The sequence below is a fragment of the Dendroctonus ponderosae genome, unplaced genomic scaffold, assembly GCF_020466585.1.
Source record: "Dendroctonus ponderosae isolate FM_Combo_2020 unplaced genomic scaffold, Dpon_F_20191213v2 Dpon_F_20191213_2, whole genome shotgun sequence".
NCBI classification, from domain to species: domain Eukaryota; kingdom Metazoa; phylum Arthropoda; class Insecta; order Coleoptera; family Curculionidae; genus Dendroctonus; species Dendroctonus ponderosae.
Window position 1 is genome coordinate 13,453,701 of NW_026018165.1, and position 15,077 is coordinate 13,468,777.

At 37.1% G+C, this 15,077-nt stretch overlaps 4 protein-coding genes across 5 annotated transcripts in view; 2 read left to right on the forward strand and 2 right to left on the reverse strand.

The window, feature by feature from the left end:
- Positions 1-2,118, forward strand: part of LOC109544521 (ras-related protein Rab-40B) — a 4,346-nt gene extending 2,228 nt beyond the window's left edge. For both annotated transcript variants that reach the window (XM_019914767.2, XM_019914766.2), the window contains exons 2-5: positions 99-246; positions 461-718; positions 781-972; positions 1,034-2,118. In XM_019914767.2, coding sequence (XP_019770326.1) covers positions 99-246; positions 461-718; positions 781-972; positions 1,034-1,115 — 680 coding nt within the window. In that variant the 3' untranslated portion in view covers positions 1,116-2,118. The remainder of the gene's footprint in view (positions 1-98; positions 247-460; positions 719-780; positions 973-1,033) is intronic.
- A 59-nt stretch (positions 2,119-2,177) lies between these two features.
- On the reverse strand, positions 2,178-3,831 carry LOC109544519 (developmentally-regulated GTP-binding protein 2). The gene is made up of 6 exons (XM_019914764.2): positions 3,661-3,831; positions 3,449-3,606; positions 3,076-3,390; positions 2,679-2,944; positions 2,460-2,624; positions 2,178-2,407 (listed from the first exon to the last, which is right to left on the reverse strand). Exons 1-6 carry the CDS (start codon positions 3,722-3,724, stop codon positions 2,284-2,286), a joined length of 1,092 nt encoding a protein of 363 aa, XP_019770323.1. The 5' UTR covers positions 3,725-3,831; the 3' UTR covers positions 2,178-2,283.
- A 574-nt stretch (positions 3,832-4,405) lies between these two features.
- Positions 4,406-9,788, forward strand: LOC125503353 (eukaryotic peptide chain release factor GTP-binding subunit ERF3A-like). Its single transcript, XM_048663470.1, has 10 exons — positions 4,406-4,767; positions 5,404-5,544; positions 5,625-5,780; positions 5,845-5,985; positions 6,048-6,212; positions 6,472-6,607; positions 6,832-7,153; positions 7,219-7,482; positions 7,607-7,775; positions 7,864-9,788. The coding sequence occupies exons 1-10, from the start codon at positions 4,533-4,535 to the stop codon at positions 7,905-7,907; spliced, it is 1,773 nt and encodes a 590-aa protein (XP_048519427.1). The 5' UTR covers positions 4,406-4,532; the 3' UTR covers positions 7,908-9,788.
- A 237-nt stretch (positions 9,789-10,025) lies between these two features.
- On the reverse strand, positions 10,026-14,506 carry LOC125503352 (periodic tryptophan protein 2 homolog). The gene is made up of 16 exons (XM_048663469.1): positions 14,378-14,506; positions 13,665-13,777; positions 13,379-13,602; positions 13,153-13,324; positions 12,859-13,042; positions 12,560-12,794; positions 12,338-12,505; positions 12,030-12,282; positions 11,798-11,972; positions 11,432-11,742; positions 11,230-11,377; positions 11,036-11,179; positions 10,794-10,971; positions 10,583-10,657; positions 10,308-10,527; positions 10,026-10,250 (listed from the first exon to the last, which is right to left on the reverse strand). Exons 1-16 carry the CDS (start codon positions 14,393-14,395, stop codon positions 10,097-10,099), a joined length of 2,772 nt encoding a protein of 923 aa, XP_048519426.1. The 5' UTR covers positions 14,396-14,506; the 3' UTR covers positions 10,026-10,096.
- Positions 14,507-15,077: the final 571 nt, after the last annotated feature.

Sequence of the window (15,077 nt, forward strand, 5' to 3'; positions counted from 1 at the left end):
TTACGAAAAAAAACTCGCATTTACAACCGGCTTATCTGAAAAAATGTTCTTCATTTTGTATATAAATTGAGGTACCATGAAAACTATGTTCTTTGCAGCATATAAAACTACTACCATTCTCCTTGATGGAAAGAGAGTAAAGTTGCAATTGTGGGATACTTCGGGACAGGGCAGATTCTGCACCATAATAAGGTCGTATTCCAGAGGAGCCCAGGGTGTACTTCTGGTTTATGATATTACCAATAGGTTAGTAAAAATGTTGCAAATACGCTTTGCTCATACACAGGGTGTTTCTACCTAGGAACGTTTGATATCTAGCAGACAAGTTCATGAAAACAGCCACTGTTCCTTCAAAAATGTATTTCTGAAAACGTCAGGCATTTCTTTTACGGACACCTTGTACATTGGACTATATTGAGTCACATAAAGCTGGGTAAAATATAAAATACGCGATTTTTAGATGGTCATTCGATGGCTTAGACCGCTGGCTTAAAGAAGTGGACAGTCACGCGCCAGGCGTTCCAAAAGTTTTAGTGGGTAATCGGCTGCATTTGGCTTTCAAACGGAAAGTGAGCCAAAGAGACGCTCAACTCTACGCCAATAAACATAGTATGGCCTTTTTCGAGGTGTCTCCACTTTGCAACTTTAACATACACGAAAGCTTTTGCGAACTGTCCAGAATGGCGTTGCAGCGGAACGGGATGGAGCGGCTTTGGAGGTATTTTTTCGGTCGTTTGCAAGCTAAACCCAGCTGGAAAGGACATGATTTTTATATTATAGGTCTAATAAAGTATTAAGCCTGCAAGAACTGTGCTGTCGAGCGATTGTGGCGAGAACAACCGTTTACAGTATTGAGCAACTGCCTCTGCCGACTTGTGTAAAGTCGCATCTCAAATCCTATGCTTTAACTTCAACTAATACTCAACAATTTAGGTATACGACTAATCATAAGAAGCATTCAAGGAAGTTGAGGTAGTTAAAGTTTATTTTAAAATGACTGTGTAATAATGCTTGTTTTGGATTTAAATCATAGATTAACCAGTATTCCGAATACTCCCGGCAGCATGGACAGCAGGACAAGTTGCGTGCCACGTAACTCCTGTGCAATATCCTGACCAAGAGCCCGCATTCGTGACATCTTGATCGAAGTATTCGCAATGGTTCTTTTTCCACTCTTTGTGGTGCTTTTCCTTTATACATCCGCCTTCTATGTAAATTCATTGTACTTAACTTACGTTAAAAACGAACCTAGAAATAAACACTAAAAGTGTAATTTCACAACTCAGTTTCCTTTGGTTTTAATGATCGGTGTGTTTGTGATGTGATGTTTTCCCCATATGCACAAAATGTTTACTACCTTCTCTATTTGACTCTCGAAAATATTGAACATAGTACAAGAGATATTTTATAATCTAAGATGACAAACACACAGGGTGTACTAATTTTTGATGTCTTGGTGTTTTACATGTTAATCGATAAGTTAAAACAGTGTCCGTTAGCTAGAGGAAACCATATTTTTCAATGTGTATCTACATGTAAGAGGCAGTTTTATGCCGTCCTTAACAGATATATGTAAGTGATATTTGATTTAAGATTAGGTGTCTATTTTCCATATTTCTCAGCAAGGCTGAGATCTATTTCATTTCAATCAATGCGATCTAATCTTCCTTTTAATAATCGACTGTTAAAACTAGCGTTTCGAAGGCAGGTTTTCAAAAACCCTTTTTTATTGAATTTGGTGGTAAACACCTACACACTTTTTATTTATTGTTAAGTTTTTTTACCAAAATTCTGTGTTAACAATTATTTAGCATTGTACATATATTTTTTATGCAATTATATTATATTTGTATATTGTTTTCTAAGCTTCTTTTATGTTTGGTTGTCTCACTCTCTGCCATTACTTTGTTTTATTGCGTTATTGGATGAAGCAATAAAAAAATATCCACTTTTTGCGAAAATAATTCGTATGGAAATGGCATTCAATAATGTTTGTATGTTTTTGTTGACATCTATATCCCGAGTTACTAATTATAAAATCAATGGATTCAAATTATTTTTCTGTATTTTAATAGACTAACGATGTAACCTTGTAACAATATAATCTGGTTTACACTATTGGCTAGCGCTTTATTTCAAATTCCTTTTTTTCCTGGGATATAGAATGAAGTGCGCTATTTTATACTCAAATATTATGTATTGAAATACTTAACAGGCCTAACAACAGTAGTTTCACCATAATAATCGGCGTTAATATATTTGTCATTGTTGCTAGAACTTAAGTTATTTTTTTACAATTTGAATGACATCCTCATCGGCCATGATGTGGGAAAGGCCCACTCTTTGCGGGGAATATTTAGTGCTGGTGCCCCAAACCAAAGCGTATTTAAACTGAGCAGCTAACGTCCTAAAAACAGCGAATTTTTACGGATTGTTCCGATTAAATTAAAGACTCCTACCTATGAATCGAATGACACACATGTTCGACTGTAACTCCTTTTCGGAGAATTAAACCATCAGAAAAGTCTGGTGGCTGACCCGGTTTCTTCGTATAAACACGAATAAGACTCAAAAATTCCCATAGCACTTCTAACAGATAATCTAAATTCAGTTTCATATTACAGCTAAAAAGGCAGGTGATAAATTGCGACCAGTTTTATGGCCCATTCAAGTTGTACCTCACAACTACACTATTGCGCTGCCTAGCAATTCTATCAACTTCTTCGATCGAGATTTGATCAATTTTGTTGTAAACGTAAAGACAAGGCAGGTAGACCCTGTTCGCACAGATCACATCAATCAACTCATCTGCAGTCGAATCTTCACGAAAGAGGACTTCGGCATTGAATATTTTATACTCATGGAGAATCAGTTGAACCAGCTTTTCATCTATTCTAGTTAGAGGACAAGTAGAATTGAAGGAGACACCTCCTCCTTTTTTAATCTACAAATTTAAACAGTCAGGCACTAGCAGCAGCTCTGGGAGCATGATTTTTTAATTTCCTTCCTCATCTTCGGGTGTTAAGTTTTCAGTTGCTATCATCTATTGTTGCAAAAGTCCAAGAACTCTCTTACCTTAAAATAGATGTTGGGCTTCTGTTTATTCAGCCTGATGCCAACACTTTCCAATTCCTTTTCTAGTAACTCTCTGTGTACATCTTTCTTAGTCGCGTCCAACATCATTAAAACCAAATCTGCCGTACGGGCAACTGCAATTACTTGCCGGCCTCTGCCCTTTCCTTGGGCGGCGCCCTCAATAATTCCAGGCAAATCCAGTAGTTGAATATTGGCCCCATTATAATCTATTACACCTGGGATGCATGTCAATGTAGTGAACTCATACGAAGCTGCTTCGCTTTCGGTTTTCGTCAGTGTAGAAAGCAATGTTGACTGTAAGAGATTGATTTGATTGAAACCTAGTTGTTTGATGATGTTTAGCAGTGAGTACCTTTCCCACTGAAGGGAACCCTATTAGGGCCACTCTGGCATCGCCGCTCTTCAGTACATCGAACCCTTCGCCCTTTTCAGACTTTTTCGACGGTTCTAAAAGCTGCGACCTGTATTTGGCTAATTTCGCTTTCAGCAGACCTAAATGGTACTCGGTGGCTGAAAAATGCCTACATGTTAACGCACAGGTTACTTAAACTTTAGTCAAGGCACCTTTATTCTTCTGAGTACGCGAGATTTCTTTCTCGATTTCCGATATTTTCTCTAAAATACCCATAACTAATATTCCGGATCTGAAAACAAGCAAGGAAAAGATGGACAGGATTCCCGGTTATCAATCATGCCATTCGACAACACCATATGATCGTCTGACAACTGCAACTGACAACAACAGGTGGGAAGGAGATAGTTTACAAGGAAAAGGGATGGAGAAAATGGCTGCATAAGCAAAAAACAGTAACAACAAAAAATTTATTATTGCTCTAGCTCTATAAGATAAAGTAATTTTAGCTGTCCGTATAAATATCTTAAATTTTTATTTATTTCTGAAAACAACACCGTATATTGTTAACAATTTTGTCACAAAAGGGAAACCAAAATAGAAAATGTATATCACATTACACCTTCGGCCGTTGCCACCTGAGGGCCCCTTTTACGGCGGCGCCACTGATAATGAGCGTTTCATATTAAAATGAAAATAAATATTTAAAACCAATTTTTTAGCAATTGAATCGTTAGTGACTTGAAAGATTATCAATTATAATTCAATTATTTCTCAGTAATTTAAGCAAAATTTCGCAAATACCGTCGATATAAGAATATTCGGAAAAAATTATATATGTTTACAGTTTTTCCGGCAAAATCTCGCGATCTGGCAATGCCGGTGAGTAAAAGTTCAACAAATCTTAAAAGTGTTTGAAATTTTTTGCATACTTGGCAACATCAGTCGTTATGACGTGTGACATGACGTTCGGCCATTGTGATCCGGTAGGTGACAGAGTAAGCGCACGCGGGCGATCATTTTCCTGTTTTCCTCGCGTTTCTTCCCATTTTTTTCTTTAAAGGCAACTCAGAACTAAACAAAAATGTCCACTAATACAGCCCCGGATAATTGGGAGTCCCAAGCCGATAGTAATTCAAGCAACAGCAGCCCCAGTCATGGAACAGATGTGACAGCGAAATTTTCCACGTTGAACGTAAACGCAGTCGAATTTGTGCCTTCATTTAGTTTTGGATCTCAACAAGCTTCCGAAGACGGCCCCAGCCCCAACGAGGCTGAGAGCAAAGAAGCCTCACCCAAGGAACAGCCTGTGGTCAACGGTAAGTTCGCGTATAACTGTTTTTGTGACAACCTGGTACTTGTAGGTTAGGTGGCCTCGATTTTTTCACTTTTTTGGGACTCGTAAATATTTAACAGCGTCCCATGGGACTTGGGAGCCACCGTTTTAACATATGAAAGTCAAGCTGTACATGTTTCGCCATGTCTGAGTCCAGAAAAATGTCCGTATCTGATCACCGTTCATCATTTTTTCTTAGCCCATATTGATGCTTTTCTAACTAAGTAAACTTGATTTGCAAAATTTATTTGAACGTAAATTGTAAAGTGTTCGATCCACTTGCCCCAGATATGGGGCGAATCAAATGCGGCTTTATATTCGATTGGAGATAAAAGCTGTTGCTCGGAGTGCTGGTTCATACTGGATTTTACAGCCAATATCCTCATGTTTTGCAATATACATTTCCAGCTAATACTAATTTTAGTACTTGGCTGGTTATCAGCCAACATTTTATTTTTTACTGATTGGATTAGCAGCTAGTCTGACTGCAGCCGGTTTTAAAACCCCAAATATCTAAAACTAAAAAATTCTGCCTATTGACTGCAGCGTTTTATCTATTAATTTCTTAAATTAATTATATTTAATAACTTTGATCCCGACATTGAGAAATTGTTTGCAGGTACTCCATCGTCATCTTCATCCGAACCGCCAGAAGTTGAGGAACCTCCGCCTGTTCCGCCTGCAGCCACTGACGATAACAGCCCTACAGGAGCGGGCGGTACTTGGGAAGATGTCGCTGACGACGATAGTACAGCTTCTGGTATGAACGCTACCGAATCAGCTTCAACTGCTGAATGTCTCCGGTTTTTAAAAGTATCTGATAATTTGTATTCATTAAAGGTGCCGCCCAAGCTTCAACGCCAGAAGATGATGATGACGAAGAAGCTTCTAGTGAGGAAGCGCCGAAGCTCAAGAAAAAGAAAGCTGACATGGCTGTAGAGGTGGAAGATAAAAAGGAGCATATTAATGTTGTCTTCATTGGACATGTCGATGCAGGTAGGAATTTCGCCGCGTTAAGCTGAATGAATCGTTGTATTAAAACTTTGCACTCGATTTGCAGGCAAGAGTACTATTGGCGGCCAAATCATGGCTCTAACTGGAATGGTTGATAAGCGAACACTTGAAAAGTACCAAAGGGAGGCCTGTGAAAAAAGCAGGGAGAGTTGGTACCTTAGTTGGGCTCTAGATACTAATCAAGAAGGTAAAAATCTGGTTCCCGATAAAACTTTCCAGGTCTAATTACATGTTTTTTGTGAACTTCAGAAAGAGATAAAGGCAAAACGGTGGAAGTTGGTAGAGCATTTTTTGAGACTGACAAAAAGCATTTTACGATTCTGGATGCTCCAGGGCACAAGAGTTTTGTGCCTAATATGATAGGAGGGGCTGCTCAAGCTGACTTAGCAGTATTAGTGATTTCAGCTAGAAAAGGTAAAAACCCGTTATTAGTACCAGATAATTAAATTAGCATTCGTCGCCGCTCTACAATCCTTGAACGGAGTTATGTAACACTATTTGCTTGAGAATGGGAATTAATCTGATACAGATTAAGTATTTTCTTTTAGCCTTTAAATAATCAACTTATTTTTTTTTCAAAGCACATATGTGTGGTTCTTATTTGTAAACCCTCTTAGTTAAAATTACACTGCATTGCTCTCGTGCATATATTAAATTAAATAAAATGTTTCAGGAGAATTTGAAACTGGTTTTGACAGAGGAGGGCAAACCAGAGAGCATGCTATGTTGGCAAAAACAGCAGGAGTAAAGTATTTAGTCGTATTAGTTAATAAAATGGATGACCCGACAGTGAACTGGGATGAAACTAGGTAACTATTCATAATTACGAGGTCGTAAGTGTTCTCTTGGAAATTACATCCGAAATTGTTTGTCTCGATAAAATTTGGTTGCCAATATCATGAGTCATAAAATAAATGTTTTGCAATAACGCGCTAAACATATCATGAGTATAATGAACTTCGGAATATTTCCTAATTTAAATGAAGGAAAAACGTAGTTTTAGTTTAATTAGGAACCTGCTTTTTTTTTCAAGATACAACGAATGCAGAGACAAAATCCTCCCCTACCTTAAAAAGCTTGGTTTCATCTTCAATAAAGACCTGTTCTTCCTGCCTTGCTCCGGACAATTGGGCCAAAACCTCAAAGATCCAGTTGAAAAGTCCATTTGTTCGTGGTTTGAAGGCGGTGCCTTCATTCCGTTTATCGACAATTTACCAACATTAAATAGAAAACAAGATGGGCCGTTTATGATGCCCATTGTAGACAAATATAAGGATATGGGTACGGTGGTAATGGGCAAAGTGGAGTCAGGCGAGTGTCGAAAGGGGCAGAGTTTAGTTATAATGCCTAATAGGGTGAGTTTTAATGAGCCTTCACTATTCAACCAACGAAGCTCAAAAATGTGATTATTTTGTTACAGACCCCAGTTACTGTAGACATGCTGTTGAGCGACGATGACGAAGTGTCCCGAGTTGTGTCTGGCGAAAATGTGAAAATCAAAGTGAAGGGAGTTGAAGAGGAAGATGTTAGTCCAGGTTTTGTGCTATGCGATGCCCTGAACCCCGTGCATACCTGCAAAGTTTTTGATGCACAACTCGTTATCATTGAACACAAGTCGATTATTTGTGCTGGGTATAGCGCGGTGATGCATATTCACTGCGCCGCAGAGGAAATCACCGTTAAGGTACCGAGAAAAATTTGATTTTTATGAAATGAAAACGTCGCAAAACAGGCGATGGCCCAATAATGCAATAAAACAATTTTGCTCTTGCAACTTTTCTTTAACCAACGTTTTTTTTTTGTTCAAGGCTTTAATTTGTCTAATCGATAAGAAAACTGGAGAGAAATCTAAGACTCGACCGAGATTTGTGAAACAAGACCAAGTAGCTATTATGAGAATAGAATGTGCAGGTGTTATCTGTTTAGAACCATTCAAACAATTCCCTCAAATGGGTAGATTCACATTAAGAGACGAGAGTAAGTAAATAGTAATCTGTATACTTCTTTCACCCCCAGTATAGGTACTAAAGTATGAGATTGAAAAATATTTTGTCTGTATTTTCAGATAGGACGATTGCTATTGGCAAGGTCCTAAAATTGGTGGAATAGACAGTGTTAGAGACTTATAGGCAGATGCTGATATTTACCGAAGTGACGAAAAATAATGAAGTTGTCAGCAAATGTTTGCACCACACAATGATTAACTTTTGCAAATATGTGTATATATAATATCGATAAAGTAATGTTTTTATAATGGTGCAACTATCATGGAATAATCGTCTTAAGCAAGCCAATCTTGAATCGACTGCTATGATGCATAAAGGAAATTTTTCCTTGGCATTCAAAAAATTTAATAATTTTCCCAGAATGTTTTTTGGGAAAATCCTATGTTTTCTCAATGGAGTGCAAATATGTGCATAGTTGGAAAATATTATGAATGGTGGATCATCACGCTACTGATAAAGATTGGGTTGGCCTTCCTAAATCCAAACGAGACGATTTTTTTTTCATTTTTAACTAACAAAGTTTTTTTTCTTTTTGGGTTGCTGTATATATTTATTTTATTGGTTGTCATTGTGTCCTGGTGTTGTGTCACAATATTGTATCTGCTTTGTTTTGCGATTCCTTTCTGAAATATTTATTCAGGCTTGAATCGTAAAGCAAATTAAAGTTCAATTTTGGTGTTATTTATTTTGACTACCTTTTAGAGCTGGGCTTTTTAAGTATCAATTGAAAAGCAGTTTGATCATTGAATATCATGATGATAACATGATTTGTGAACACGGTAAGCTTCCAGCATTGGGATAGTCGGAATCTCTTTCATAGCCCCAGTCCCAGCAGTATGGGCCAACAATCGTTTGTTGGAGTTGGGAAGATAATTATTTTAATTTCTTAATTAAGCTTTTATAGATAGATATAGAAATCTGTCTCGATCTATCTGTAATAAGAAGATAATTTTCAGTTTTAGTTTCTTCAATATTGTGTGGTGTCAAAAGATAGCAATGTAGCATTATGCATTGTTCTGTAAAACAGCTAAAGTACTCATTACATATGAATATTTTTGACATTACGAGGTACTGCCAACACCGGTAATCAAGAGTTGGAGGTATTTTCAATGAATTTTGCAATGAATCCGGGGTTTTCAATTCAAAAATTAGTCAATTTTACCGGAGTCCGAGGCAAATCGTTCCTAGTGCAGTTATGAAAATTACATAGTTAAAATTTTATTTTAGAATACAAATGTTATTTGGAACAACATTAAACCTTCTGCAATTCTTCACAGGTAAAACGTATTTTTTATATTCACTAAAATTAATTTCCCTTACTAGATTTAGCCGCATTGCTAACAGTAATATGGAATTGTGACACGTATTGGTGCTACTATTGTGTGTGTCTCTCACAAAATACCTTCATCTTTTTATTTTGAAAGACAGAAAAGAGGCCAATTGTAAATTTCCATTTCAGCTTTTTAAACTGCAAACCCTATTCAAACGAAACATTGTGATATCATCACTTACCTACCTCTAGTTTAGTCGGAAATATGAGTATGTTTATGGAAAAATGCCTAAATCGTTGCTCTGTAGTGTTTTTTCTCTACCAAAACGAATCTATCATGAAATGAATTGGCCTTTTTGAATGTCTTCGAACGGAAAATCGCATGATGCCTTCAAGGGACAAATTTTAAATCTGAATTATTTGAAAGCGCAAGTCTAAGAAAACTCAATATAGCTTTTTGAAAAGTTCTTAAAATTGTAAATAATAAAAGAGATTTTATATTTCGTTACCAGTGTAACGGGAACTTAAAATTATATTTAGCTTACAACCGTAATGCATCATACAGAATGTTTATCCAAATATTACAGCTCTAATATTTGCATAAATATTTCGTTAACTTAAGTTGGTTTTTTAGTCTTTTATAATTATACAATTATTAAGTAATCAACAAATACTGTTGCTATCAATTTTATATATCAATAAAATTTAAAATTACATGATGTTTTTGTAGGCGCTTTTTCATTACTTACACCTGAATTCAGGCACTTCCCAACAATAAATGCCATTGGTACGATAGTAAGAATCGAAATTAATTTAGTCATACTAACGCTTTACGCCAAATAATTGAATCACTCTGTTTGATCATCCACTTTCTGTTGTTTCTGATAAGAATAAATGGCGTTTTTCTTTGCAAAACCATTCCCTTCATGATAATTTTCGCCACCTCAAAAAATCGATAAAGCAATGTTTATTAAAGTATTCAATTGCGTATGAAATATTTTTTATACAATAACACAATTTTTTTAGTCTAAAACTGAATTGTCCATAAACGCATCTTCATCCTCACTATCCAAGTCACTTTTTCCGTTCATTTCATCATGGTCTTCATCCAAGGTTTTAACAACCGTTTTTTGTGAATACCGAACGTAGTCCGTCATGTATTGATTGTAATCGCACCTTAAGATTCAGAGAAATAGAAACGTAAACGACTTCAAACTGAAAAAAGTTACTTACATTTTGGAAAGTTGCTCATTTCGCCTCTCAACACTTTGTAGCACTGCTACAAGAGCTGGCTTGTTCCCTTGCTGGACGAGACTTGACCCGTGTATGGTCATAATGTGTTTCAACCATTTCAAGTAAAATTGAACGTGTTTTGAAGCATCTAAAGCGCTGGCGAAAATGTACAACAATCGCTTGATAAATTGAAGTCCAAGACTTGAAACGATTAATTCAACTGGAAAATTTTGGAATTTTCAGTTAAATATACATCAAATATTTAGTCAACCTACCATCACAGACTGGAATCGTTTCTATTACTTGTCTGATGTGATTGGCCTCGTTCATTTTTACTGCCATTATCAGTGCTGCAACAAAGCAAGAGTTAAAAAGCTGTGTATTTCATTTCATTCAATAAATCTGAAGCTTAGTTTAGATCATTCCGTTTTCTGTCGATCTTCTCTTTCTATGAAACAGGTCTTGATTGCAATGATAAATACAAACCATTAAGATAATCTTGATCTTTCAGAGCGTTGTTGATTCCCATAGGAGTAATATCTGCTTGAAGATCCCAAGGATCGAACACAATTCCTGAGTTCAACGCGTATATCAAGAGGCCTTCAGTGGTAGCCGCGGCCCATTGCTGACCAGTGGGTGAGAATTGCAAGGACAAAACACGTACCTGAATTAATAAAAATTACTGTTTGTAATTATGCATGAATTGCTGCTTTGACGCTTCAAGTTACCTCGGGTTTAAGAGTGCGCTTCGACATTTCGCCACTTCTAACGCCCGGAAGTTTGATGGCAACATTACCGCCTTCTCTCAGTTCTCTTTCTTCGATCAAAGCCATATTTCCAAATTCAGTCAGTTTTCGCCTGTTGATGTAATCCTAAAGAAGAAACTTAAGAACTGACAATAAAAAATGTTTATCAGACCTACATCTACAGCGTCCAATGATCTATTCTGCGTAATTTCAAACTTTCTCACAAGCAAATTCTCCTTAACGCTATAGATGCAGACGTTCTTCGACTGGCCTGCAGCCAAAATGTATGCCCCATCAGCGGAGTAACATAAAGTTGAAAAGCACCTGAAAATGTCTCAAATGAGCATTCGTTCTACCTTGTCGCAGCTTGTAACTTACTTGGCTTCTAAAGTTTTCTTGGCCGTAATCAAGTCATTATCAGAGCGTCCACTACCTAAATCATTTCTGCCTTCAATAGAGGCAACTTGCGTGGCAGTGCGTATTTCAAAAACGGATATTCTCCCATCCAGCGTCGCCACAGCCACTTCAACGCCGTTAGGATTAAAGGTCACAAATACTCCTTCGGCTAACAATTCGATTACTTCGTGCGAAGAGCCTTTTTCAATAGCGTCCCAAGTCCTCAGGGTTTTATCCCAGGAGACTGAGGCCATTGTAGTGGAAGTTAAACCCGGACTGAACACTACGCTTGACTGAAACAGTGCCATTTAAACTTAAATCCTTGATTGTTGCTGAAGCAAAACCTACCACCGGTCCTTCATGTCCGGATAAAATTTCCAGTAATCTGCCCGTTTTCACTGACCAAAGGTATATTTCGAAAACATCTTGTCCACCGGCCGCAACAAACTCTCCGCTGCTGTCCACGGATACGCAGGAAAATTGAACTAATCTGGGTGAAGTAAAGGTTTTGAAATTGCGATATCTGAAAAGAAATTTCGTACCATTTCTGTAAATTTAGGAAAAAACGGCAATAAATTACCTAGTAATATCAAAAGCCCTAACTGTTCCATCAAGCGAGCTTGACACAATAAAGTTCTTGCTGGCGCAAAACGCAAGAGCAGTAACCGCGCTGGAATGTTCGCTAAATGTAACGAAACAGAATCCTGAGCTGACTTTCCATAGTTTTACCTTGCCATCACCGCCTCCTGTGGCTACTATATGTCCATCTGAAGAGTAACTGAGGCACGTTATATTGAGCATATGGCTCTGTTGCTTCATCACGTGGGTTTCGCCTAGGATTTATTGGGAGTAAGTTTGATAAAAAGCATAAATTTCGATGTAACTCACTTTGCCACTCCCACACTAGAAGTTGCCCAATACCGCTACATCCCAGAGCTACCCATTCCCCTGTTTGGTTCAAGGCTATCGAAGATATTTTTTGCTCTGATATCGACAGGGAGTGAATCAAGTTCATGTCAGGCGTCTCGTAAATGAAAAAAACTCCACACGAAAAGCCTGGAAAAGACCATTCTGTATCCAAAAGCAATTTAAACTAAAATCACAACTTACCAGTCACTAAAATCCTTGCCTTGGGATGATAGGCTGCTGCTGTTAGGACGGCTTCTTGATGCTCCTTCCTCACTTCGTCTGCCAAGTAGTGTCTGGCCAGTCTCATATACAGCAACTTATTATCCTCCGCCTTACACTCGGGAGATTCTTTCAGGGATTCTTCAACTTCTTCCTGAGTCTTTTCAACAGATTTTGTTATGTCCACATCATCTTCCTCATTATCGTCAGACGTTTTCTGTAAAGCAAATAAAAAAGTCGTCGATAATCATAAAGCTAACATAAGACGGATGAATATTTACTTTTTTCTTGGCAGGAGCCTGGTCTTTTAAAACTTCTAATTCGCCAGGCTTAACAGTGCACTCCCATACGCAGGTTTGACCGTTTCTCGATATTGTTATCAAATCGTAACTTTCCTGCTCAAAAAAACAACCAACTATTTCGTCCGTATGACTGCCTAGTGAGTACATTCTGAAGTTCTTGAATCTGAAAGCAAAATTAGTATCAAGAGTATCGAATTTCCGATTTCCACTGTTTCACTGTTTTTAAAGAGCGCAATAAATTATAAAATGGTGTTTTAGAGTCCGTGCTTTTACCTTTCAAATGAATACAATTTAGTCGCCATATCTTTGGATCCAACAGCCAGAATTTTAGAGTCCGACGACCAATTCAAACAAGTGGTTTCGTCGTAGGCTCCATGAAAAACGCGTTCCATTTCAAAGGCATTATGTGTTCCAGTCACTAAACCTGGGGCTTTAAATACGAGAACTGAAAACGATAAAATGTTAGTCATTGTTTCTTCTGCTTAAAGCTTGCTCTTACCGTTATTGCCTTTGCATACAGCGACGTGTTTTCCATCAGGGCTAAACTTTACATTGCGACAGATTCCATTGAATCTATGGCGGTGCACAATGCTAAACGATATTAGACTGATAATGTGGGCCTCGCCCTCTTCATTGATTGCCAATAAAGCGGACCCATTTGCGTTTATGTCGAGAGCAACATAATTATACCGGCTTTCTACGGGCAAAGTGTTGGATTTATTCCTGAAAATTCACATCTTGTTAACTTTCTGCTGTTCAAGTTATGCATCAAATTGGGCTCTTACTTTTTCAAGTCAAATATCGTTATCCTATTTCCCACTGTGCTAATTAAGCAATTTCCATCCGGAGAAAATAATAAACCTCCCTCCCTATGTACCGTCCCCAGGAGATTCTGGAACTGAAAAAAATAAGCTTATTATATTCCTATTTATACTTATAATTTTTCTGTGTTGTGCCCTTGGTTAATCGTTTATTGATGACTTAATTACATGATTTTATGTTGTCGACTGTGCCTGTTTACATCGATAATTTACCAAAACAGACTGTTGGTAAATTTACTAATTTTGCTAGAAGTCTAAGGACTCCTATTTTTCCACATTTAAGTATTTCAGCCTGAGCTAATTCAGGCCTTTTTATTTTATTATTTCTGTATATCAAGAAACTCATTCAAATAAATGCCTCTAGGTATATGTAAATATGTATTAATCGCACACACAATTTGCATACTTGCTGGATCTTTGAAAAGAGTTTCTTTCCATTGCAAAATTTATAAAATTGCATGTTCTGGTTGCATTTCATGCACGTTTGTACGGCATATAAGTGCAATAATTGCTTTAGTTCCAGGAATTCATACTTAATAGGTGTTTGTTTGGGAAAAGCATGCTTTCTGCATTGCTTTTGACCGGCTGTTCAAGTACCTATTTGAGCTTTAAATTAATTCATTCTTGTTTCAATTGGTACTTCAGTTGATTATTAATGTGTTACTCTTGTCACTTACCCTATATGCAAACTTCATTCTTTTGGGGAAAAGTAATTATTCTGAATAAAAAGAAAAATGTTTTCATACATCACTCAAAAACTAAAAACATGTTAGAAAGCAGGGACTACTTGTCTCTGTTAGAAAGTGAGGTTTGGTTGGGTTAAACATTAGAGATTACAGCGGTGGAGAGCCGCAAATGAGACAAATTTCGAACGCCATCTTTTAAGATTTTGAAATACTTAGATAAAAAGGACTGGCTGGTACCTGAAAACAATTTATTTAAAGAATCTGTAGCATTTACCAACAAAAATTACAAATGAGAATGTGTATTAGAGATTGAAATAATTTTATAAATCAAATATGTAACAGGCAACACGCCATTTACTTTTCTACTTATATGTAAACCATAGAGAAAGAAAAATCTTATTTTACGTACTCTATATTGTAAACGTCCATTATTTTCACTGTCTTTATCTACGCTTGTAACCTTGCCTTGTTCTTTTCTATGTGTAACGTTGTTACAACGCTACACATAGAAACTGATGATGGTGGAAAACACCGAAACGTATTTTAATTGATAAATACCGAATACCGAATCTATCTTGTCTAACACGAGAAACTAGACAATTGAATATTCCAATCAGAATTATACTCGAACACTTACAAACACAATCAAACTAACGAGTTAACATAATAAGATTGTGAAATTAGAATCAGC

Bases quoted from the DNA above. Each gene is read 5' to 3' on its own strand.
- LOC109544519 (XM_019914764.2), bottom strand. From the start codon at position 3,724: ATGGGTATTTTAGAGAAAATATCGGAAATCGAGAAAGAAATCTCGCGT. The intron at 3,607-3,660 runs GTGCCTTGACTA...GGCATTTTTCAG, and splicing joins GCGTACTCAGAAGAATAAAG to CCACCGAGTACCATTTAGGT. The intron at 2,408-2,459 runs GTAGGAGTCTTT...CGCTGTTTTTAG, and splicing joins GTGTGTCATTCGATTCATAG to GACGTTAGCTGCTCAGTTTA.
- LOC125503353 (XM_048663470.1), top strand. From the start codon at position 4,533: ATGTCCACTAATACAGCCCCGGATAATTGGGAGTCCCAAGCCGATAGT. The intron at 4,768-5,403 runs GTAAGTTCGCGT...AATTGTTTGCAG, and splicing joins GGAACAGCCTGTGGTCAACG to GTACTCCATCGTCATCTTCA. The intron at 6,608-6,831 runs GTAACTATTCAT...TTTTTTTTCAAG, and splicing joins GTGAACTGGGATGAAACTAG to ATACAACGAATGCAGAGACA.
- LOC125503352 (XM_048663469.1), bottom strand. The intron at 13,043-13,152 runs GTAAAAGCACGG...TTTTGCTTTCAG, and splicing joins AAATTGTATTCATTTGAAAG to ATTCAAGAACTTCAGAATGT. The intron at 12,283-12,337 runs GTGAGTTACATC...AATAAATCCTAG, and splicing joins TCTAGTGTGGGAGTGGCAAA to GCGAAACCCACGTGATGAAG.